Source organism: Hydractinia symbiolongicarpus, chromosome 3 (genome assembly GCF_029227915.1).
Source record: "Hydractinia symbiolongicarpus strain clone_291-10 chromosome 3, HSymV2.1, whole genome shotgun sequence".
NCBI classification, from domain to species: domain Eukaryota; kingdom Metazoa; phylum Cnidaria; class Hydrozoa; order Anthoathecata; family Hydractiniidae; genus Hydractinia; species Hydractinia symbiolongicarpus.
In genome coordinates, this window is record NC_079877.1 from 28,956,264 (window position 1) to 28,980,363 (window position 24,100).

At 32.5% G+C, this 24,100-nt stretch overlaps 1 protein-coding gene across 4 annotated transcripts; it reads left to right on the forward strand.

The window, feature by feature from the left end:
* Positions 1-1,602: 1,602 nt before the first annotated feature.
* On the forward strand, positions 1,603-22,495 carry LOC130636693 (ubiquitin carboxyl-terminal hydrolase 4-like). Of its 4 annotated transcripts, none has more exons than XR_008982282.1 (22): positions 1,603-1,717; positions 2,577-2,804; positions 2,930-3,096; positions 3,183-3,311; positions 4,252-4,529; positions 8,529-8,592; positions 9,096-9,189; positions 9,331-9,391; positions 9,640-9,784; positions 10,669-10,947; positions 11,387-11,454; positions 13,768-13,981; positions 14,436-14,518; positions 15,683-15,746; positions 16,416-16,556; positions 16,629-16,766; positions 17,309-17,400; positions 18,254-18,370; positions 18,695-18,858; positions 20,168-20,200; positions 20,274-20,411; positions 20,814-20,920. XR_008982282.1 is itself a non-coding variant. In XM_057446500.1 (22 exons), exons 1-21 carry the CDS (start codon positions 1,639-1,641, stop codon positions 21,146-21,148), a joined length of 2,772 nt encoding a protein of 923 aa, XP_057302483.1. In that variant the 5' UTR covers positions 1,603-1,638; the 3' UTR covers position 21,149; positions 21,281-22,495. The 4 variants fall into 4 exon arrangements, 2 of the variants coding, with proteins under 2 accessions (XP_057302483.1, XP_057302484.1); XM_057446500.1 differs by lacking the exons at positions 20,168-20,200; positions 20,274-20,411 and adding exons at positions 21,089-21,149; positions 21,281-22,495; XM_057446501.1 differs by lacking the exon at positions 20,814-20,920 and having other exon boundaries at positions 20,168-20,411.
* The last annotated feature ends 1,605 nt before the right edge of the window (positions 22,496-24,100 follow it).

Genomic DNA, 24,100 nt, shown 5'->3' on the forward strand with positions numbered 1-24,100 from the left:
TTTTATCATATTTACGATAAAAGATGTTGTTGATGATGTCGATGTTGTGTTGAATAAAAGAAAGAGAATCAATAATTTGACATTTATATATAAGTTTAATTGGTTTTTAATTAGTTCAACATCGTTTCAAAATTCGTTCCAATAGCTTCAAAGACTTTTACATCGTATCACAAATAATATTTTGACAATCGTATCAAATCGTTTCAGAATTTTTTCTAATCGTTTCAAAATAGTTTCACAATCGTTTCATTTTTACGAAGTTTATACAAAATCGTTTCGCAAATAAAATATGAAACATTTAATTCGTTTCATGATATGATTATGAACTCTGACTTCTCTGACTTTTTTGTCAAAACCTAGGAAGAGAATTACATCACAGTTTCTTGCCTAAGTAACTGTGGAAAGTTTTATTGTTTATCATTGTTAACCCATATAGCCATATTTTGTTGGTATATATGCAAAATGATTGCACACAGCCTTTTTCAATATACAGGATGAATGAAATATGGAGGTGTGTTTTTTATAAAAGAACTTATACTTTATGCAACTCCAGGCTATTCCTTGAGACGAGTGCAATCACACGCATACTTGTAAAAAAATTAGGAGTGCTTTTTATCGCACTCGTGAATTTTTTCTTTTTCTAAAATATTATAGAGCAATGAAAAAGGCTGTTAAACCTGAAGAAAAATCCCTGTTTTTTATGTATATTTAAGTTTTTTGAGAGTAATCACAGTGTGTATGATACACTAAATGGCAGCAATGAGGAGGATATAGTTGCGTGTGTCTTATTAATTGTATATATTTTATGTTTATGTTTGATGAAAAAGAAAATTATCATATATTTCTATTAATCTTAACATTTTTCAATATTTTCACCAGGAATTAATAATTAAATCCTGGGGACTAGGTTGTGAAATACATGTCAATTAAACCTAGAAATGAACCTGCTATACTGCTCTGTTACCAGAAGCAAATCATTTCAATGTGCTCAATGTGATTGCAAAGATATAAATAGATTAGAATTACATTCAACACAAAAGAAAAATGATCTCCAGAATTGTGTTTCAGGGAGAGCTCTTAATATTAGCAAACAATAGAAAGTGAAAGCAGCTTCACAACATTTTTTTGAGTAGCAGGAAAAAAGGTGTTGTGCAATAATTGAAATGTATTTTTATACTTTCACCACCAGGTGGCTGAAGATTAAAATAACTTTTGGTGGCCCACAAATATAAAAACGAAAGAATATTTTTTAAACAACTTCTTCTTTATGCCATCCAAAAATAAATACTAAAAAAGTTTGTTTTATAAAAATTTTTTTGTTCATACACAAAAGAGTGCACAGATCAAAATTTTTCATTTATATTTCCTTTAATCATATTTTTCTTTCAAGACTTGTATTCACACATGCAGCTTAAATAACATAACGTTGTGGTAAAACAAAAAATAGTTGAGTGTGAATTACACTTGCAAATATTCCCATCGCACTTGTAAATTTTACTTAGGAGTGCGATTTTTCGCACACCATAGCACTTGTAGTTTTTTTAACAGGTGCTTTTTGTAGCTCTGACATAGTTTTATTCAAGAAATGGCCTGTAACTACAAGTAATACTGAATATTTCATAGGTAAAATGTCTGAATATGAATAATGGAGAAGAGATAAACGTTCAAAACATATCTGGAGATGAAAGCAATCCATCAGTAGGCTCAGGAATATCAGGTATATACACATATGCACCTTTTTATGTATACATAAGAAGAAGCATTTTCAAAATTGTTAATTTCACTTCTGTGACCACCTTACTTCTTTAACTGGCATGTTTTTTTTTTAACTAATTTTTTTTTTGCTTATTTAATTTGGATGTATTGAATCTCTAAAAGTTTTGATCTCATTCACAATCTGAAATCAATTATTGTTAGTGCTTCAGTCACAGAACAAATTATAAATTGCTGATGTGTAACACAACTTTGCTGACATGAAGCAGGAAAACAGTATTTCATGTAAAGAATTTTAATACTTAGCATAAAATATGTAGGTCTTGCAATGTAGATAAATTTATCATTATTATCTCACTGTCATGGTCGTTGTCTTGTCTTGGTCTACCTCTGGGCTTTGCTCCAGGAACTATGCTTTTTTACCCAATATTCCTCTTCCATTCTTTCAAAGGGTTCCAACCGACCTAATCTTCTTATCTCAACAACATCTTAAGTGCTACGGATACCTAGCCTGCTTCTTAGCTCATCTGAGCTCTTTCTGTCTTTTATTTATGCTTCACTTGCCATGTCTCAATACCGTACATCATAACACTTCTAACACAGGCTTCTTAAAACTTACCTTTAACCTCAATTGACAAGACTTTGCTAGTCAACAAAGGAAGTAACTCTCTGAACTTTTTTAGATTAAACTTTGTTCCAATTTGTTTAATAATTTTATAATAAATACGACAAAGTTTAACATCAGAGTACATAAAAAGAGATAAAAATAAGCTGTTATTTTCGGCCATCGACTATGTTTAAATGAAAAAAATTGTAGAAATTATTAGCTTTATAAGATGTCTAATTAGAGCCTTTACTTATAGATGACAGTGGTATTGAAGACTGGACAGATGATATGGCTGCTCCAATAGATCAAGAAGAAGCTGTAGCTCTTATTCAACCTCAAGAAAAAGAAGAAAAACAAAATGAAAATCAAAAACAAATTGTTAATCTTTCGGAAAAAGAGGATGCAAATAATGAAATGGAGTGCATCTTTCCGATGCTTCCAAGTAAATACGAAACAAGTAAACCAACAAGAAGCGATGTATTAGGTTTGTAAAAGCTGTTTCTACAACAGCTTTTTTTGTTCGTAAATATAATTAATGTAGATGAGAAGTCACTTTAATGAAAATTTTTTTAAAAAAGTCAACCCTCGTAACTCTTAACTCTTCTTTAGATGAGAATGGTGTCAAAGGTGTTTGTGGAATATATAACCTTGGCAATACCTGCTTTATGAATGCGAGCATTCAATGCATGATAGCTACAAAGGCATTGAACAATTTATTTTTAAAAGGAGATATTATACAAAATAGTTTGGATCATACAAATGAAGCAGCAACAGTAGTAAGTAGAAAATTACTTGTCAATCTTACAAAATGTCCTTTGATGAATACTTTAAAATAAATTTAATTTAAACATTTCTGCTTTAGCTCTTGTTTTTGGAACGCTTTCAACAACTTATTCATAAAGTGTTAAGTGGGAAATATTCTCTGCTATATCCTAATGAACTGCATGCTGCAATCGCCAGACTACATCCAGGTTTTGGTGATTATAAACAAGTAAGAATAAGAATGTGCTGTAGTTTGAAAATGAGGGGATTGATTCTATAAATCCTAAATGTTACCTCCTTCTACTTTAATTTTATCAATTTTCTAATGTACTGTGTGTAAAAACATTCAACAAAAGCATGAAGTTTCCTTTTAAATTTTCTATTATTAGCACAAATTTCTGGCCTGAGAATAAAAGCATAATTTTTCATTGTCATATCAATCTACCTACAGGACAATTTAATTGAACAATTGTGATCACCCTTTTCATATCCAGAAACTTATTCATATCCTTGGCATGTCAAATTGTGCAGTGATATTTTTATAAATCCTTCTTTTATCCTCTTATAAACTAAGAATTAAAATTCTGCAATTGAATTGTGTTTGAAATTTAGGTAGGAACTGTATTAACTTATAACTGTAATCACATGAAAATAATTTCAGTCCATGCTAGGTTTGCTTGCTTTAAGCTGCATTAGGATTCTCAGCAGATAAAAGCTGAAAATTATTTCTTAGCAAAGACTTATCTTTTTTCGATAGATGTTTTTCTTGTGCAGAATTAGGTGTTTCTGTGGTTGTTATACAAAAATTAGGATAATTGATTTAAAAAGTCAATGAGATCAAGCTGTAACTGATCATACTTCTTCTTGTGACATAGACACCTTTTTCAGCACCCATGTAATTTAAAAAAACTGAACTTTTGATTTTATGTTTACTATCAATATATTGTCTGACTGAATTGAAATATTCTGTGTAATTACGTGATAGTGTTTTCTTTCCAATATTGGGTTTAAATTCCCTCAGGATAAAATTCTTAAACGAAACTGGCCTTTGAAATAGTGCAAAAAAAGAATATTTCGAAGTTATGTCCAGGAATATGCAAATCAATATTATGTGGATTGCTTGCTTTTGCACAAGTAATGATGAATTAAATTTTTTACTTTATTTACAGCATGATGCTCAAGAATTTCTTTCGTTTCTTTTAAACATACTTCATGACTTTCTGAATCGTGGATCAGTTAAAAGCCAGCCAAGAAAAATATCAGAAAGTCTTCAACACAGACCACTATCACTCCCAGAAAAGGATTTTGCAGAAAATCTTACTGGTGAAGTGTCAAAACGCTTAAAAATGGATAATTCATGTCAATATGATATAATGCCCATGGAATCTGACGCAGATGCTGGAGTAGAGTGTGAGGAGAGCTTATCCAAAGCTGAAAAAGTGTGGAGGTAAGTTGATACCCAACACATGTGGTATTCCTTATAAAAATATTCAATTAATGTGCTTCTATTATAGACAAAGAGTCTGGTTTTTATGTTGTGATACTTAAAAAATGATTATTTTACATTTGTTCATATCTTTTGTCATGACTTTGATAAGTTCATACTAGCTAGAAGATCCTCTCTTCTTCACAAGAGTGTGAAGTGTGTGTGATAGATATTACCTCTTCACATTACAGTCGAAGTTTTTCTGTTGTGTGCTCATGATATCATTTAAAAATCAAACATAGGTGCAAGCAGCATTTACTAAATTAAATATCACAACATTCCTGGGGCAAAGCCCAGAGGCAGACCGAGAAAGACTTGGCAGGAGGTTATAAGGACAGACTTGATAGAGAGGAAGTTGAGTTTAGATATAACACAGTCTAGATCAGATTGGAAGAGGGTCATTAATATACCCCGTCCAACCCATGCTAGCATGGAAAACGGACGTTAAGCCGAGAATGATGATGATGATGATGATGATGAACATTCATAAATGATTTTTTAGCAAAACCATGGTGAAAATGAAAACCCTTTAAGGAAACAAGAGGTATAAAATGATGTTGGACTTATTATATTATATTATAGAGCATAAAAAGGTGGTTAACAAGTTTTGAATTTTTTTTTAAAAGCTCTTTTCGTTCTCAAGATATTTACATTTAAAGAATTTCAGATTTAATTATGTTGCATAAATTATGATGTCATATTTAAGTAATAGCAAACTTTGACATTTTCTATCATCAGTAATTTTAAACCTGTTAAGGAATGTGCATTTAAACTTTATCAATGCATAGATAATATAAAGGTGAAATGATTAACATAAAATATTTTGCCAAAGTGACACTTGTTTACTGGTCCCAGGCCTCTTAAATTTTTTCCAATGACCCAATAACTTGGGATCTGTAAGTTAGTTTGCAATAACATTTTCTGGGTAAGCTTGTATAGGCCCTATATGTGTTTACGCACAAAATTTGATTGCAAACGGACATGTAGATACCAAATTATTGGTTCGTCAGCAAAAAATTAAGAGCTCTGAAACGAGCAAACAAGTGTCACTTTGGCAAAATATTTTATGTTAACCCTTCCCGTCCCGTTCCCGGACTAGTCCGGGATATTGCTACGCTAAAATAATCCCGATCCCGGACCTGGCCGGGATTTTACTAGGACCACTTTAAACGGCCCTCACGGCCGGCCGGTATCTTTAAAACTAACAAGATCGACTTTTTTTAACACTAGAATAATTTATCTCTCATTTGCGCCCGATCTGACAATTTTTAAATTCGGCTACCGTAAGTTATGCAGATTTGCATTTCAAAATTAAAACAAAGATGGCGACTGGATTTAGCGCATGCTGTGGCTCTGGATCTTCGCCTTTTAGCAGCAGTAATGCACCATTTGGCCTCTCTATTAATGAACTAAACCTTGAAGAGGATAGTGATGAGGATGTAGTAGCAAGTGATGATCCAATTGACAGATTATTTGGCCAGAGTGATAGTGAAGACGAAGATTTTTTGGGATTTTCTGATGGTGGGGAAGAATGTGTTGATGAAAGTTCAACTGATAATGATGAAGTGGCAGAACCTAGTTCGAAGAAAGCTAGAAAGGAACCAAGCCCTCCTGGTTGGAACATGGGGCAATGGAAATCTGGTGACAAGAAGTTACAAGAGTTGCCCCATTTTGCTGTAATTCCTGGAATAAATGTCGATAACGTTTTAGTATATACATTATGATTTATATATCTCAAAATTATGTTTTATATATTTGATAAGAAGTTCCTCTTACATTCCTATTATTTGCTGGTCTAAAGCACTAACTAAGCATAGGTTGTGGTCCAATAAGCACAATTTAAGCATGGCTAATAGACGGATTGCCAACTTTCCTTTTATATACTTACAATTCTTACTGAATTGTCTATTACTGGAGTCGAACCGGGACTTAGATAGTGCTTTATGGCCATTTTTAAAAAAAGAGAAATACCTTGCATGCATTTTAAACATAGTATATGCTTTAAATTAGTTGTTAAGGTTTATTTTAGACTAATATTATAAAAGTTACGAAAAATGTGTTTTTTTGCTAAAAACGCCTGGGATCAGGGACATAAATGTGTTAAAAAATGCCTGGGGCGGGAAGGGTTAATCATTTCACCTTTATATTATCTATGCATTGATAAAGTTTAAATGCACATCCCTTAACAGGCTTAAATTTACTGTTGTCAGAAAATGTCGAAATTTGCTATTATTACTTGTTAATCAACTTTTTAAGCTCCATAATAAAAGTCTAATATTATTATATACCTCAGGTTCCCTTTAAAAATTCCTGTGAATTAAAGAGTTATTATGTTTTTCTTGTATTGTAACTTGTATGTATTTAGTTTTTTGTGTTTTAAACTTCTGTGTTCTGTAAATAAATAGCGTGAAGGTATCATTGCATAAGTTTATTAGGACATTTTCTTTTCTGAAGAAAACTTATATATTCGATCACTGTGACAAATGTGCACCAAAAAAACAAATTCACTTCTGTGAATTTTAATAAGAATCTGGTTTCTAAATATGATTTTTAGAAAGGGGAGTTATGTCACATCTTGTTTTCCACCATCTGGAAAAATTGATTAATGACATAACATAGAAAATAATAACTCGATTTTTTCTTTCTACTATTCTTTCTTTTCTTTATGTGGAAAAACTTTGGCTTTTTACAAATATATACATGATAAAAATAACTCTCCCCTTGGCAGATTTTTCATTTCGAAAAAACTTTACTAAACGAAACGACTCACTTTCTTATTTATTAATAAGTTTTAAGGTCTTCAGCATTGATTTATTGGTTTAATCAAAAATGTAAAAATAAAATAATTAAAAAGTAATTATCCCGCTCTTTTAATGTTAATAAGTGACTTTTCACGTAAGTCTTTGTTTCTATTTCCTGAAAAAAGGCTATGGAAGCTTAATGGTTTATCATCAGATAAGCAACTACTACACACTATAGCTGAACAACTTGTATATTGTACTACTCCAAAATTGTCTGTGATATTCAATGCTCTGGACACATTTGCGTCATCAATCAAGATTAATCCAGTGTTCTAAAAATTCAGATTAATTTGATGATATAAACAATGAAAATTCTTTTAGTAAGAAATAGAAAAAAAAAGTCAATTTTTTTTAACGTTTTATTTAAGTTGGTAGAGACCTTATGTTTAAATATAAATTTTCGTTTGTGTTCCCATTTAATAGGAAGAGCAACAGCTGTGTAAAAAGCTTATCTATGTGCCAATCTTTCTAATGTTCATTCTCTGTAATCTACCATGTAGATTGCATACGTTTTTTTACCTACAGGTTCGGTTATAAATACTTACACCTTGTGCAAAGAAGCCTATAGTTTTTACTAGGGATGAACTGTCATCCGTGAAAAGGGATAAAAAATGTGTTTTTTTCTTACGTCTCTTACTATATTACCTGTCATCTCAACATTTTATCAGAAATGAAATGAAATTAGCTTTGTATTTCACATATACTCTACAAAGAAATAGGACAATGTAGCGGGACATTTTTGAGCTATTTGGGAGGATTAAAAAATGTTCTTCTCGCCTAATTTTACAATCGCATCTTAGCTTATAGAACCCAGCCCTTTTATTACCGAAATTTGTTTTTTTTGCGCAAATACTATACTACATATTTTTTCACTCCCTGTCAGGCTAATTGAATTACTGTGTATGGTGTAAGACTTGTTAAAAAAAATAAACTTTCACAATATCCTTCACAAGTGCACAATGTTTACTTGATTTGAATGGGAAAGTATTTGAATTCCTAGCCAGTAACTGTAACTTTCCCTTTCTTTTGTTTTTATATTTTTTCCAAATTATATAATCTAACAAACCTAAAACCAGTAAATGTAAATGTGTCAATTTTTTGTTTAAACTTATCGTTTTGATGTTATGAATATATTTCACTTTTTGTATTTTTTTTATAGAGAACATGCTTGCAATAACCAATCAATTATTGCTGATTCATTTTTGGGTCAATTTCAAAGCGTGGTAGGTTTATCATCTTGCTCAAAACTGTTACGCCTTAGACTATAGCTTTTTTTAGAAAAACAAAATGTTTTTTTCAGATTTTTTCTTTCTTCATTGAGTGCAATTTCAGACCACTTTCGAATAGAAAATTAAATGTTCTTCTTTATTGATACCTCAAATTAGGTGGTCACAAGCTATGATTAATTGCATCTCGGTATTTAGACCCTTTTGCGACACCAATAGGCCTCTTTCAAGCTCTTAGGGCTAAAGAAATTGGAATTATTGCTGTATCTTGAGGATTTTCATCAGGACATAATTTTTTTGTAATCGAAGTTATAATTGCTTAATTAAAATTTGTTTCGGTCTATTTTGTCACTTTTTTTGTTTTTAAAAAATTTAGACTACTTTCACCTTTTCCAAAGAACTTATCTAATTTCAAAAGAATTTTCAGTAATTTCAATAATTTATCTACTGAATTTGTTGTTTGCAAATTAGACTTTAAAATTATGTTTGAATAAATTTAGATTTCGTGTGAAAAATGTGCATTTGTTTCGACCACATATGAACCATTTATGATCTTATCCTTACCAATACCACATGCAATGGAGAAACAAATAGGTCAGATTATTACAATTTTTTCGTAATCCATACTATGGAAATATTTGAATTACACGTGTTTACATTCTGCAGTGTTTTTATGTATCAAACACTGAACAGTATGAAAGTATTGGCATGTCATATAATTATTTTTTTATTTAGTGGTTACGTGGGTTCCAGCTTCAAGTTTCGGCACGTTACCTGGTATGGTTTTAACAACTAGGTAAGCTACATTTGTGATTTGTGTGATAGGAGTTGTTCAACATCTTTTAACCCTATTTCTACTAGACTTTTTTGGGCTGTTTAAGTATAAGGGTGAGGAAAGGATTTTGCCCCCTCCATTATTTTAAAAAATAAATAATGCTATAACTTTGAACTTGGCAGGTAAGCAATTGACCGTAAAATATATAAAAAAACTCTTCAATAGTATGAAATAGTATGAAATAAATTGACGATGTTATTGATGTTTAGATATCTTGTAACGGTCAACAAAAATGGATGCATGGCTGACGTCAAGAAAGAATTGATAACCTTGGTGAAGACTGAAGATGAGTTTTTAAATGTAAATAATATTTTATTTGCTGAAGTTTCAAAGTCAGCTGCTGTCAAAATACTGGTAAGTTTAGATTGAATTAAAATCACAAAAACATTAGGGGGGGGTTGTAGGACGCAAATATAAGTTTGAATATACAAAAAGTTATTTTTGTGATAAATGAAATCTTGGAAACTAGGGCAGTTTTTGCTATTACAAATGTTTTTTGATTGACCAACTTTTCAGTATTTTCAACGTTCCAAAAACATGTCTTGTATTTTTATAAACCTGTGTTGGCAGCACTTTTTGTTAAAAATAAAAAGGAATATCTCAGTGCAATTTGTTAATCATACATAGGAAAGCCATGGAAGTTCTTTTCTGTTTCCATATTTCTCTCTGTTGACCCAACTATTAAAGCTGTTTAATCAACAACATACACTATTTTAGAATTAGCACAGTGGTATTTAATTTTCCTGCAACTGGAGCTCTCGTTCTCGGTAACAAAGCCTACAAAAAGTGCTAAAATGTAGTGGCTCTTTTAAGAGATTTACAGTTTACCTTGAAATGTTTTTGCTTATTTTTTTATATCAACATTGTATTCGGGGCTTGTTTTGTAGCAAAATTATATATGAAGTTTTTTATAACTATATAAACATGACAGGTCTAGGGGTTTAGGATTTAATACTGGGCCCAAATGTAAAAAGAACGTGCTTAGATAGGTGATAAATCTCTTAAAAGAGCCTTTCCTTTTTAGTACCTTTTTGTATGCTTTGTTCCTGAAAATGGAGGGTTCAAAGTCCACCACTTGCAGGAAAATTAAATATGGTTGGACTAATTCTAAAAAGGCATTTTGAAGGTGGTCATGTAAAACTAAGAAATAAGGAGTAATGTTCTTAGCATGCAACCATCTTCAGTGTAACTACTTTCAATTTTAAATTATCCTTACTTTTTATCTTCTTCTTATGTAGGATGACCGCACCCAGCTTAGTTATTTAAGTAAAACAAAAGATATCTACGCCTTAGAAGTGTTTACAACAAAAGAACTGGACACCCTGCCCAATGCAGATTCTGATGAAAAATGTGGTGCCGTCAGCGCTGAGTCAGCAATAAACAGTGCAAGCTCATGGCATTCGTGCAGCATATGTTTTGATGAGATATATGATGACGAAATGAAGGTCCATGTGACGTGTGGTGGAATGATGTGTGGGTCTTGTTTGCAACACATGGGCGCAAATTTCAGCTGTCCAGTAAGTTAAACTCTTTCTTTTACAATGTTTCATTGCAGCACAATCTCTTCACATTGTCTAAGTTGCGAAGTCATATTTTAATACCCTAAAAATAAACATCAACATGATTCTGTTCATACTGAGCAATATATAGAAAGTTTTCTAGGAGACCAGGATTTGTAAAAACGTTTCATAACAATTTTTTGCATCTATCAGTCAAGCAGGCTTGTCTTTCCTTTCAATCAGTGTTTACTGATGATGTACTTTTGGAAAGTTCTGCAATGTTGTGTCTTCCTAACTAGATGTCCCAGCCCAAATAAATAAATACTTGGAGTGCAAAAGAGATACAATTGGTGGCAGACGTGAATAATTTTAAGACCCTAAGAGTTTATTCAGTATTCCATTTTTATTCTTGCTACAGTTTCTCTAATGATGTCATATATTTTTCAACACTTTATAGATATGCAGTAAATATATATCACAGGAAGATTATACGCCATTGATTGAACCCACTGATTTAACAAAAAAGTAAGGAAAACTATTTGTACATATCCATAGTGAAACCTAGTCTATAGTTACATGCAGACAAGATTAAACTCATGGTAGCAAGAAATTTCATACCTGTGTTGGTTGAAGATGTAAATCGTGTGTATAGTGTTTAGACAACTTGAGATTTCATGCAGCGTGAAGATAACAGATTTTTGCATGTATTCCCGATATTATTATTTTCGTGTTGGCATATCATTTTGAAAGTTCGGGGTTTGTCGTAGTATGTAATAAATGATATTTTGTGCAACATTGTAACTTTGGTTTGGTTTTCATACTAATTAATTCCATACCAGTACATGTAACCGGACTCTTAGTTCATACCAGTATTGAATTTCATGCCAGCATGAGTTTCCTGCCGTCTATGTGTAACCATACTATTAGTTCTTGTGTTTGTAATTATTGATCATACCATGTCGTAATGTTTCCCTCAAAAAATTTGCTAGTTTAAATGACAAAGAGCTAAGTCATGCCCTGAGGAAGAGTGTTTTATTGCAAAACGCTCTTGATATAAAAAGAAATAGCATCTGAACAAAAAGATCCATCTTAAATATGATAGTGATATCAAAATTTTGATTTCTTTGTCACTATAAAAATTGCTATTTTTGGCCAAAATTGGTAATATTTCATATCTTCACACACTACTGTTTCCTTACTGCAGCCTTTCTAATTCAAATTTATTTGTGTCGCCAAAGAATGGCTGACGTTTTATGTTTTTTGCAGACCTGCTTCCATGACATGTGTAAATGTCAATGATAGCAATTGTCAGATGTTGCACTGCCAATGCTTCTGTTCTTACATGCAATACCCACTTTTGATGTGACTACGTACATTACCCACTTTTGGTGTGGCTACGTACAGTACCCACTTTTGATGTGACTACGTACAGTACCCACTTTTGGAGTGGCTACGTACAGTACCCACTTTTGATGTGGCTACGTACAGTACCCACTTTTGATGTGGCTACGTACAGTACCCACTTTTGATGTGACTACGTACAGTACCCACTGTTGATCTATCTACATACAGTACCCACTGTTGATCTGGCAACGTACAGTACCAACTTTTGATGTGGCTACGTACATTACCCACTTTTAACGTATCTACGTACATTACCCACTGTTGATCTATCTACATACAGTACCCACTGTTGACGTATCTACATACAGTACCCACTGTTGATGTATGTACGTACAGTACCCACTTTTTGTGTGGCTACGTACATTACCCACTGTTGATGTGACTACATACAGTACCCACTGTTGGCGTATCTACGTACAGTACCCACTTTTGATGTGACTACATACAGTACCCACTGTTGACGTATCTACGTACAGTACCCACTTTTGATGTGACTACGTACGTGCCCACTTTTGATGTGACTACGTACAGTACCCACTGTTGATCTATCTACATACAGTACCCACTGTTGATCTGGCAACGTACAGTACCCACTTTTGATGTGGCTACGTACATTACCCACTTTTGACGTATCTACGTACATTACCCACTGTTGATCTATCTACATACAGTACCCACTGTTGACGTATCTACATACAGTACCCACTGTTGATGTATGTACGTACAGTACCCACTTTTTGTGTGGCTACGTACATTACCCACTGTTGATGTGACTACATACAGTACCCACTGTTGACGTATCTACATACAGTACCCACTTTTCCTGTTGCTACGTACAGTACCCACTTTTGGTGTGGCTACGCGCAGTACCAACTGTTGATCTATCTACATACAGTACCCACTGTTGATGTGGCTACGTACAGTACCCACTTTTGATGTGACTACGTACGTACCCACTGTTGATGTGGCTACATACAGTACCCACTGTTGACGTATCTACGTACATTACCTACTTTTAATGTGGCTACGAACAGTACCCACTGTTGACGTATCTACGTACAGTACCCACTGTTGATGTATCTACATACAGTACCCACTTTTGGTGTGATTACGTACAGTACCCACTGTTGATGTATCTACGTACAGTACCCACTGTTGATGTATCTACGTACAGTACCCACTTATATAGTCTTACTATATAATCCTTATTGAACTCTTAAAATAACGGTCTTAAAGTGAAATTTTACTCAATAATTTTCATGCGACGAAAATTGATCAGGATTTTGCATGCATCGCATTTAGTACAATTTATTTTATAGTTTAATACATTCCAAACAAATGAAAAAGAAAGAAATTAATTTTCACCAATTGACAATGTTTTGAACAAACTGACAAATTAGACTTCTATTTAAATCAACTTTTAAATTCTTTTAGTAAAGACACTATCAATACCACTGAAGACGCTGAAGCTATGCCATCTGAAGTATCCGCAGTAAACAGTGCCAGTGCATGGCGTTCATGCAGTATATGTTTGGAAGAAACCTTTGATGAAGAGATCAGAATACACACAATTTGTGGAGGAAGCTTGTGTGTTAGCTGTTTAGGAAAAACAGCTGAGTATCATTACTTTCAAAAGTTTCCTTGTCCTGTGAGTAAAATACTGATTTGCAATCTTTCTGATTTGTATTTGTATTCCAGATAACTTGTATCTATAAGAGATTAATAGAGATCTTAGTTAACGAATATTCGGTTTATCACATGATAACTTAAGATTATTGCGAAAAAAGTATGCAGTAGGTCCAGTTATAGCAAGTTTCTTGTTATCGTTGAGATTGTGGGATTAGATAATGGCGATAAATTTCTAGCAGAAAACACAGAACGATACTAAAGCATCTTGTAGCAACAAAATTTGTCAAAGAAAATAAGAGATTATTTAGCTATGGAATGGAAATGATAAAGGACGTAATATATGCATAATACAATGTATTAAATAGGAATTTTGGCAGAAGTTTTAGTGCAAACGATAAAGTATGAGTTGATGTTCCGAATGGATTAATTTTAATGTAAAAAAATAAATTTACAAACAAAAGTTGTTTTTTTAGATTTGTTCAAAGTACATATCTCCAGAAGAATTTCAGTGTTTGGTGACACCCAGTTCTGTTGGCACCTCGATCAAACGTTTAAGGTGAGGTGTAAATATGAACCCCATGCTTTATACAAGAAATACCGTCTGTTTGTTTACTTTTACGAATTGAGTCCAATGTTGTTGTTTATGTGGGCTACTGCTCATACTATATAACACATGTAAAAACTGAAATTCAGTGTAGTTATGTTGTAAACATCTGCAAAAGTTGAATGTATTTGCATTTTTTCATGTAAGCACAAACTTTTGCGAATACTAATAGTGAAGCAAATATTTTTCGATAAAATCATTTAAAAACTTATATACACGCTGATTAGGTTCAAAGTTATATACAATCGCGTCCCTAAAGCTTCTTTGTGTGTTCGCGCGAAAGAAGTAGCTTTTGTGTTGGCCGGTTGAAGTTTAAAATTGTTTGGCTCCGTAAAATCACGAGCTGATGGGTGGGTTGGTTTAATGATTGTTGTTTATATGATTATGTATCGCGGATGGTTATGTGCGTGTTGTGTTTGTTTTAAAAGTTTAAGATGTATAAAGATGTATAAACAGCTTTTTCTCTCAACTTTTGTCTCAAACAGCTTTCACATCTTGCACAAGCCTATCACAAGACTCATCATAATACACTCAAAAGTCTACCGATTAACCTCACAAAAATTTTGTGGCTTCTTAGGTAGCTAAATTACTTTCACTTTTAAACTTTATATAAAATTGAGAGCTGAACACCAAAGTAATAAGTTTGTGACCTAGATTTTCTACGTTGTGGTGTAATGTGTTGATGATACTAATATTCAAAAATACGAAACGAAAGTTTCCATGGTAAATGTATGTAGTGAAATAAAATATGATAAAGGATTTAGAAGCGAAATCAATTAGATATAACCAGTAGACAAAACTTTAAGCTATTCCTTTTCGCCATATGTTAACGTCTTTGCTCGTTTACCTTCAAACGTCTTATGGTAAAATCTGGACAGGCAAGGCAATCAGCTCTTTAAAAAATACCTACTATAGGTGGGTATTTGACCGGCCAGTACCAGAGCTACTTCTTTCGTGCGGTAGCTACATATCAGAAAGTGAAACACATAAACCTTCGTGAAAAGACTGGTTGTGTTCCTAAAGTACCTAAGTTTCAAGATTTTTCTAATTTTTAGGCAGTCCTTTTATATTGGTGTGTACAGTTCATGGCTTTTATCACTTTGAATTATTTTGTAGGCAGGTTTTGGTACCTATTATGTTCCGCCACGACAATTTAAATGATAACAGCACAACTCGGAAGGTTGTTTTTGTTTTTGTTTTTTTTTTGTTTAAACTGAAAGGTTGTTTAGATTATATGCCCTAATTTTTATTTTTTCTGGGGGGGGAGGGGGCGGGGCCGAGGTGTAGCTGCAGAAACCTAACACCCCATCTGTTTATTTTCAATAACTTGCTCTAGATGATGTTTTGAGAAGATGTGGAAAGTTTTAAGTTCTCTTCCTTGACATAATGAAGCCAAGTTAAATAACTATAAATTGAGAAAATAAAAAAATCTGTTGACGCCATCATTAATTTTTGATGTCAAATCACTTCTATTCTGATCGGTTCAATATTTGTTTTTCCGGAATTTTATGGAGATAGCAACATTGTCTCCCTTTAAAAAGGAGGCCTAAAATACTCCTCTAAAATAGAGTTAAAACAGACACGTTTTGCATACCGCAATTCATAAGTGAGATCTGCCCAACTTTCAATAAGCCTTTTTCACCCCGGTTGCATTCTCCTTTTTTTTACAGTAACCTTTAACCATGGACGAAGAGAGGCAGGGATAAGGGGGATATATGCTCATAGTGTCGCTTAATTATCTTTTAAGAGAAAATAAAATAATTTGTACAAATTAACACAATGACCAACACCTATTAACCGAGAAATAAGATAATTCTTACTCTATCATAACCTTTTTCTTATATTCTAGTTTCTGCTTTTCGGTCATCCAGTTGTCGCCTCTCTTCTTTCTGAAGTGAAAGCATTAAAAGTGTTTGAACTGGTTAATCAAGTCCTGAGCCCTTTGTCTCAATTAACCCTGAAGTTTGATGTCGTAATAACGGATGGATCTGTGAGTTCGGTTTTTAGCATTATTTTTTTTTTAATAGAACAGACAATTTTGAACATGTATTTCGTTTTTTAGGGTCTCTCCTGTGGTCGATGCGAGATGTTTAGTTCCTGCAAAGGATGCTCTGTCACTGAGCATGAAACCTTGATGTTAAAACCCGGCGTTTGTTTGGCTGTGCATTTCCATGACAACATTGAAACTGTTGTTACAATGGTAACTATATTTTTCATTTCAAAACACTTTTTTGGGCTGTAAAACTTTAACAGAACCTAAGACTAAAAGTTGAAGCAACAAATAACAGGTAACCAAGCTAAGTCTTAGAAGAAAGATGTTACTTACTGAAGTTACGTTTCTTACCGTCAACAGTTGGCGGAAATACTAACAAGCCATAACTCGTTACCAGTCAAGTGTGAGATGTCAAAATGAAAGTCCACATTAAGGAGAATTGTATTAGGTTAACGGCTGTTTAAAAAATTACTGTCTTTGTAATCACAAACAGGCTTCGTTTTTGCGTCAACGCTGAACTCGAAGTTCATGCTGCTTCCCTTACATACATTAAGGGAAGAAATTTTTGCGAATGAGCGGTACCTAAATAAAACCTTTTACGGAATATATTTTCGCTGATGATGTCGAGTATTCAGTAATTTATATAGAAGCACTACTGTTAGGGTCGTTTTTCGGTCGTCTGCGCCAACGCACGTATTTATTTAACGCATATATTTTCTCCATGGAGGGTTATTACTTTCTTTGTATAGATGGATCACTGTAAAGACGATAAAACAATGAGCATGAAGAGGGAGAGTGATGTAGTTTCATTAGACGAATGTTTGAAAGCGTTTGGGGAGGTGTAGGTGATCTTTTTTTATTTAATACCTTTTTCTGAATTTGATTTTTAAATTATGTTCAAAATCACGTAAATTTTTTCAGCCTAATTATTCGTTCCACAAGTACTTTTTTTGTGACACTTTTACTACGCAGTTTTTTTTACTTGGACTACCGAACTCCGTTTCAAAACGAGACTTTGCAGATTTTGGAATTTTATTCACTTTTTTATAAAACAGTCTCGCGGTAAATCAATGGAATTAAATTCTAAAAAATTCTATTAATGAGTTTTTAAGTTTTTAAATGTTCTTTTCAACAACAAATCTGCGACAGCTGTAGTCACCACGGACTTCTAATTGTTCACCGCGATGGGGATCTGCTGTGGCCTAAACTTAACTTCAAAACGATTATTTTTGTAACTGCTCTGATCACTTCTTTTAACAATACCTTATTTGTGTTGTCGCCGTAGAAACACTGTTGTTAAGTTACGCAATTAATAAGTGACGCGTATGATTTCTATTTAGTCACACTTCGAGCCCAGTTTTTTTCGCTGCCGTGGAGGGTACTTCGGTGTGTCGGGATCGGCTTAGAATAAAAATATGATGGAAGTACTATAGAGGGCGTACTATAAAATCTGAACACGAATATAACAAGGAAAAATGTCAAGTTGGATTGAAAAAAATATTTGGAGAACTTTTGAAGTTTCCTTATTCGTAACTTGAATTTTTAGAGAAATCATTGCCTTCAGAAAGTAATTAGGAGAAGTCTGGGTGGGTGAGTTAAAGGGTGGTTTAATTAATGTGGAAAGGGTGGCAGGACACTGCTACAAGAACATGTTCCCAACTCCACAAGTGTTGTATAGTCCTATCTTGTTTCAGCGAGCTACTCACAGAAGACAACCCGTGGTTTTGTCCCCAATGCCAAGCCAATCAGATTTCAACTAAAAGTATAACAGTAACAAGATGGCCAGAGGTTTTAATAGTACATTTAAAAAGGTAAATTTCAATATTTGGAATGTTTTTAATATTTTTTTTTAAGTATTAAAAAACCACAGTTCTTCTTGAAACGTGTGCTTTATGCAACCATCGCACGAATGTGTTCAAAGCTTTTCTTGAATGTACCAAACAAGCTTATTTAAGTGGAACTTTGTATACTCCTATTAAGAAAGTGATGGGTTTTTGTATATTGTCTATATTTTCAGTAAAAGGTAACCCGACTTGACGAGCTGTACCTCTTTTGTACGTAATATAAACCAACCCTAAGTGAAGCAGTGATTATAATGCTTTAAAATTTTATTGACCTGTTTTTACTTACGATAGATTTTACTTTGAAGGCAGTACTGGATGTAAGATAACATGTCCGGTGGATTATCCATTAAATGAATTGAACGTGGATGTGTTATCGTGTGTTGATAATAACTTCGAATCAATGAAATCGTCACAAGTTAATTATGACTTATATGCTGTAATTTGTCACACCGGAAGTGAGTTGTTAACGTACTTGTTACACGTAATAAGAAACCCGCTTATAACAAACTAGATGCTGGAGCATCAAAATGATTAAGAAACTTTCGGTGCTGAACTTTTTTAGTTTCAGAAATTTTTATATAACTTACTAAAATACTTTTTTAGTTTCAAAATTTTTATATAAGTTACTAAAATACTTTTTTAGTTTCAAAATTTTTTATATAACTTACTAAAATACCTTTTTAGTTTCAAACATTTTTATATAACTTGCTAAAATACTTTTTTAGTTTCAAAAATTTTTATATAACTTACTAAAATACTTTTTTAGTTTCAAAATTTTTTATATAACTTACTAAAATACTTTTTTAGTTTCAAAAATTTTTATATAACTTACTAAAATACTTTTTTAGTTTCAAAATTTTTTATATAACTTACTAAAATACCTTTTTAGTTTCAAAAATTTTTATATAACTTACTAAAATACTTTTTTAGTTTTAAAATTTTTTATATAACTTACTAAAATACTTTTTTAGTTTCAAAAATTTTTATATAACTTACTAAAATACCTTTTTAGTTTCAAAAATTTTTATATAACTTACTAAAATACTTTTTTAGTTTCAAACATTTTTTATATAACTTACTAAAATACTTTTTTAGTTTCAAACATTTTTATATAACTTACTAAAATACTTTTTTAGTTTCAAACATTTTTATATAACTTACTAAAATACTTTTTTAGTTTCAAACATTTTTATATAACTTACTAAAATACTTTTTTAGTTTCAAAAATTTTTATATAACTTACTAAAATACTTTTTTTAGTTTCAAAATTTTTTATATAGCTTACTAAAATACTTTTTTAGTTTCAAAAATTTTTATATAACTTACTAAAATACTTCTTAAAAAACTTTCTGCTGTTCTTTCAACACGATAATTGTTAATATGGACGATCGAATCTTAAATTGAATTGATTTAAAATCGAATCGAACAGCAAAATTCTATAAGTCAAAATCAAAATACAAAAAAACCCGAAAACACAGAGTAGAACATGTAAGGAAAAAGCGGAAGAATGACCTTTTTTAAGTAGATCGGACTGTTTTGGCTACTGTGAGCATTAGAAACCCAATAAGAAACTTTTAGTACTGAAACACAAAAATATTAAGAAACATCAAATACTAGGGCCTTTCATACGTGTAATTTCAGTGGTCAAACACATATCATATATGTTCTCAGTTTTTATGTTGCACGCTGTGTAGCTATGCAATATTTAGTTCACGTTGACTGATGTTTTGATTAAGTATTTCCAGTAATATTCTGTTTATTTAGCCCACTTTTGCCTAAATCTGGAACTCAAGAAAGGTATCTAAAACAAAATACTTTTTGCTGCTGCATCCTTTACACCGGTCTAAAAGTACGCCATAACAACTTTTAGGTCAACAACCGTTTCTTCTGCTCAAGTTATAGCGCTTTTGATGTTCACAATTGCTCGATCATGACCTTGCTCGTGTTACTCTAGCCAGGACACCCAGCTAAGCTTTGCTCAATTTGAATTTCGAAGATAAAATTTTCCGTGAGTGTTATACGTATACTTCTGTTCTCTAACCATCACTCTAACCTCACTAACCGATCTTAGTGATAACTTCCCTTTTATAAAGACAAATAAGATGTAGCTAGAAGCAGTTGTAGGATGGAAAATAGATAAGAGAAACGTAGAACAATTGGAAGGAAAATTTAGACAAAAGATAGTAGAAAAAGCGTTATGGTAACTAGCTAGCTAATCTTAATTTGCATAAATACAGTTATAAATATATTTTAAAGAATATACTTTAAAGAAAATGTAAGACCCTTCACCAAAAAATTTTACTGGCAATGTACAAAGGGAAAACTGTTTACTGTGCCCTTTTTTACTGGAATTTCTTGAAAAAGTAACGAAGGGCAAGTTTTTATAATTTAATTTTGAAATTTTATGTAGGCTTATATGGAGGACATTATACTTGTTTCACGAAGTACGTCACGTGCTCTGACACATGTAACGGAAACACAGAATGGTACTATTTTAATGACGAATCTTTCGAAAAGGTAATCTTAAAACATTGAGCTTTGTTACTATTCACATCGTGTTTGTTTACATTTCTTTGATAATTCGATTTATGAAAAAAAATTTCTGGTAAGTGGAAACCAAGCTTAATATATTTCTCCATCGCAGATCTTTCTGAACTAGTCCTACACTATGCTGTATATTTTTAGATGGAGCCATCGGAAGATCATCGTAGTGATAGTTATGTTCTTTTTTATCAACGAAAATAAGGTTAATTTTTTTTCTTTTCAAAGAGATCGAAAAATTTTCCTTGCACGGCTCTGTATCATCAAGAGTAAAAAGAAGTTTTTGATGATATTTTATTTGATGTAAGCTGATTCCATTATCATTTTTGGTTCTAGATCCTGCAGATGTACAAAGAAGCGAAAATTCACCCTTTTTAAAGTAGCCGACTCGGGTTGGCTGCATCCGTAGACCCGGGTTGGATACATCCGCGAACCCTGGCTGGATACATCGAATAATTTTTGTACCGTGGCGTAAGACGTCGTGTTCACACTGACTGTGAAATAAAATTTTATTTTGTGTTTTAGATATAGTTTTGTTACAAGCTCGTGAGCTTGTATTAAAACGCAAATGTGTCCTACAAGAATAGAAATTTTTGCCTCTCTGAGCACCGACACGGGAGTAGTCGTGTGTTCGAATCTCATCTTGGTAACTATTTTTACTTTTTTTTTCTTTTTACTATCTCGCCTGCGAGGATGTGTTTCCAACTCGTAACTAACTAACCAAATGGTTAATTGCAACGTCACAAATTTAAACTTCATACCTAAACTCTCTAAGTACTTAAAAGTCATCGGCCAAATTTGGTATTTGTTTTCGACAAAAATTGGCACAGTTAACAAAAAAATTATGCTGAACATAATAGTGACATCATAATTTTAATTTTTGTCACCTAATTGTTATTTTAGGCCAAAATTGGACCAAAAATTAAAATTACTTTATTTTCGACAAAATTTGACAAAGTTAACAAAAAAAGTATGCTGAACATGATAGTGACATCAAAATGTTAATTTTTTGTCAACTAAATGCCGTTTAAGACCATAAACGTTCCATCGCGCGACTTTCAACCATGAATGATAGGCTGCATTTTTTCTTTTTTCTAGTAATATGGTTTTTTAACTAAAGCTATTTCCTTTTTCGAACAATTAAGATCGTATATTATTTTTCTTTATTTTGCTTTTTCTCACTAAGTGACTTTCTTATACCCCGTTGTTTTTTTGTTGTTGTTGTTTGTTTTTTTTTGTTTTTGTTTTTTTTGGGGGGGGGTTACTGAATTTCAAAAATTTTAGGTGGAGCTTGTGGTCTTTCTTCTTCCTGTCAGTCAGTTTACTCCAGACTGACCTAACGAAAATTGAAATTTCGAGGAATTTTCTATCAATATTATTGCCTATCCGAATAGCAAAATATGTCGTGTCTAACTTCGTAACAGAAATCACAATTTCATAGACAGCTTTTTATAAACTTTGTTGGCGAGGTTGTTTGCGTATATCATACGTCTTGTTTATATTTGTAATGTGTGTTAGTGTACAGAGTTGAATTATTACACACCAATTATTCGTGTTTGTTTTTAAATGGCTCAGTTCACCACAAGGTACGGCGTTCTCGACCAGTGTTTAAACCAAGTACAATTTACAGACCAGATTGTTTTTGTATGAGAATGAAAATTATGACTTCTGTGACCACAATTGCCATGTTTTTTATTGCTAAATGTTATATCGTATTGCGTCTAAACTGGAAAGCATTTTCTTACCTTGTAAACCAGAAATCAAAGAAATAGAGGCTTGTTGACCTGAAAGCGATGTCTTAAGCTCATGTTCATTCGAATAAAAAATTTGCCGGGTTTTACAATCTGAGTATACTTAAGAATTCACTTTTAAGACACCTACTTTTTGGAAATGAGCAATGTGACATTGAAATCATAGGTGCGCTTTTCTTATCTGGTCCAGTTTCATTCATTTTGGGATTTTTTTATATTCGGTTATAGCTGTGACGATATGGTCTTACTACACATTTTTGGAAATCTCTTATAAACAGAAAAGTTTATGTAAGAAGTATGCCATACAGATCAAATGATGAGTAGTTGAAGGGTTAAAAAAGATTCGTTTATGGGTGAAGATTTAAATATGCTCCACTTGTAATATCATTTTTTTTAACATGCACCTCTTTTGTATAAGAGCGTTTTTATAAGGCGCCTTGGTTTCTTCTGTAAAAGAAATGTGGTCAAGTTTAAGGATGATGACGAAGATTTTTTTAGTTATCAGTAATTAATTCTGCGTGCAAAAAAAATATATATATATCAATGACGAAGCTTTCTATATTTGCCCAACTAATCTGCGTAATCCTTTTAAAAAATTTACGCACATTTTCCCTGGATGAGTACATATTTCTAAAATTTGCGAAATTTCGGATGCTAAAGATTCTGTATTATTCCGTAAAAGCGAAATCAGTATTTAGCGTAACATAGCTTTCAGAAACAGGTTTTTAAATAACAAAGAACTTAAATATAGTAGGGACGTAAGTACAAGAAATGAAAAAATCGTTCACAAATAATTTATCCCCTTAGGACCTTCAGACTAGTTAAACCGATACTTCCCTTCGGTGTATTTATTTTTGACGCAAGACATTAAATTCTTCAGCGAGTACTTTCTACATGTTTTAGATATCACTCCAGTGTTAATTTGTTTGCAAGGAAGAAGATAAAAAAAAAATTCAGAGGGAAATAAATGCAATTTGTCGACTTCGATTAAAAACCTTTTGTAAGAAAATACGGAGGACGTACTTTTTGGGGGTCAGTGTATTTAAAGGGGCTACGAACCGGTTAAAATGCTCACATTCCGTATATCCCGCGCACATATTAAAAATCCGGCAAACGCGTTTTGTGCAATGAACAGAACAGCGCACTTTGCTTGCTAGTTCAATATTTTTTTTCGAAAATTATATTACAAAGGAATATTTCAACGACACTCATTCTGGATGAAAACATGACCAAGGCTGAAGAAGATAAAAATTCTACAATCCCGGACTTAATTTATTGGAAAAGAGGGCCAAATTTCATAGTTCGTCCCAGAAGCAGTTATAAACACTTTTTCTACAAAAGACCAAGGCATTACGAACTTGTCAAAGTTCACTTAATGATCGCAAACGGACTAGGTTATTTGGTT

What these genes read in the sequence shown, in the direction of transcription:
- LOC130636693 (XM_057446500.1), top strand. Translation starts at nt 1,639, where the DNA reads ATGAATAATGGAGAAGAGATAAACGTTCAAAACATATCTGGAGATGAA. An exon ending in AACAAGAAGCGATGTATTAG is followed by an intron (nt 2,805 to 2,929) that starts GTTTGTAAAAGC and finishes ACTCTTCTTTAG; the next exon opens with ATGAGAATGGTGTCAAAGGT. An exon ending in AAAGCTGAAAAAGTGTGGAG is followed by an intron (nt 4,530 to 8,528) that starts GTAAGTTGATAC and finishes TTTTTTTTATAG; the next exon opens with AGAACATGCTTGCAATAACC.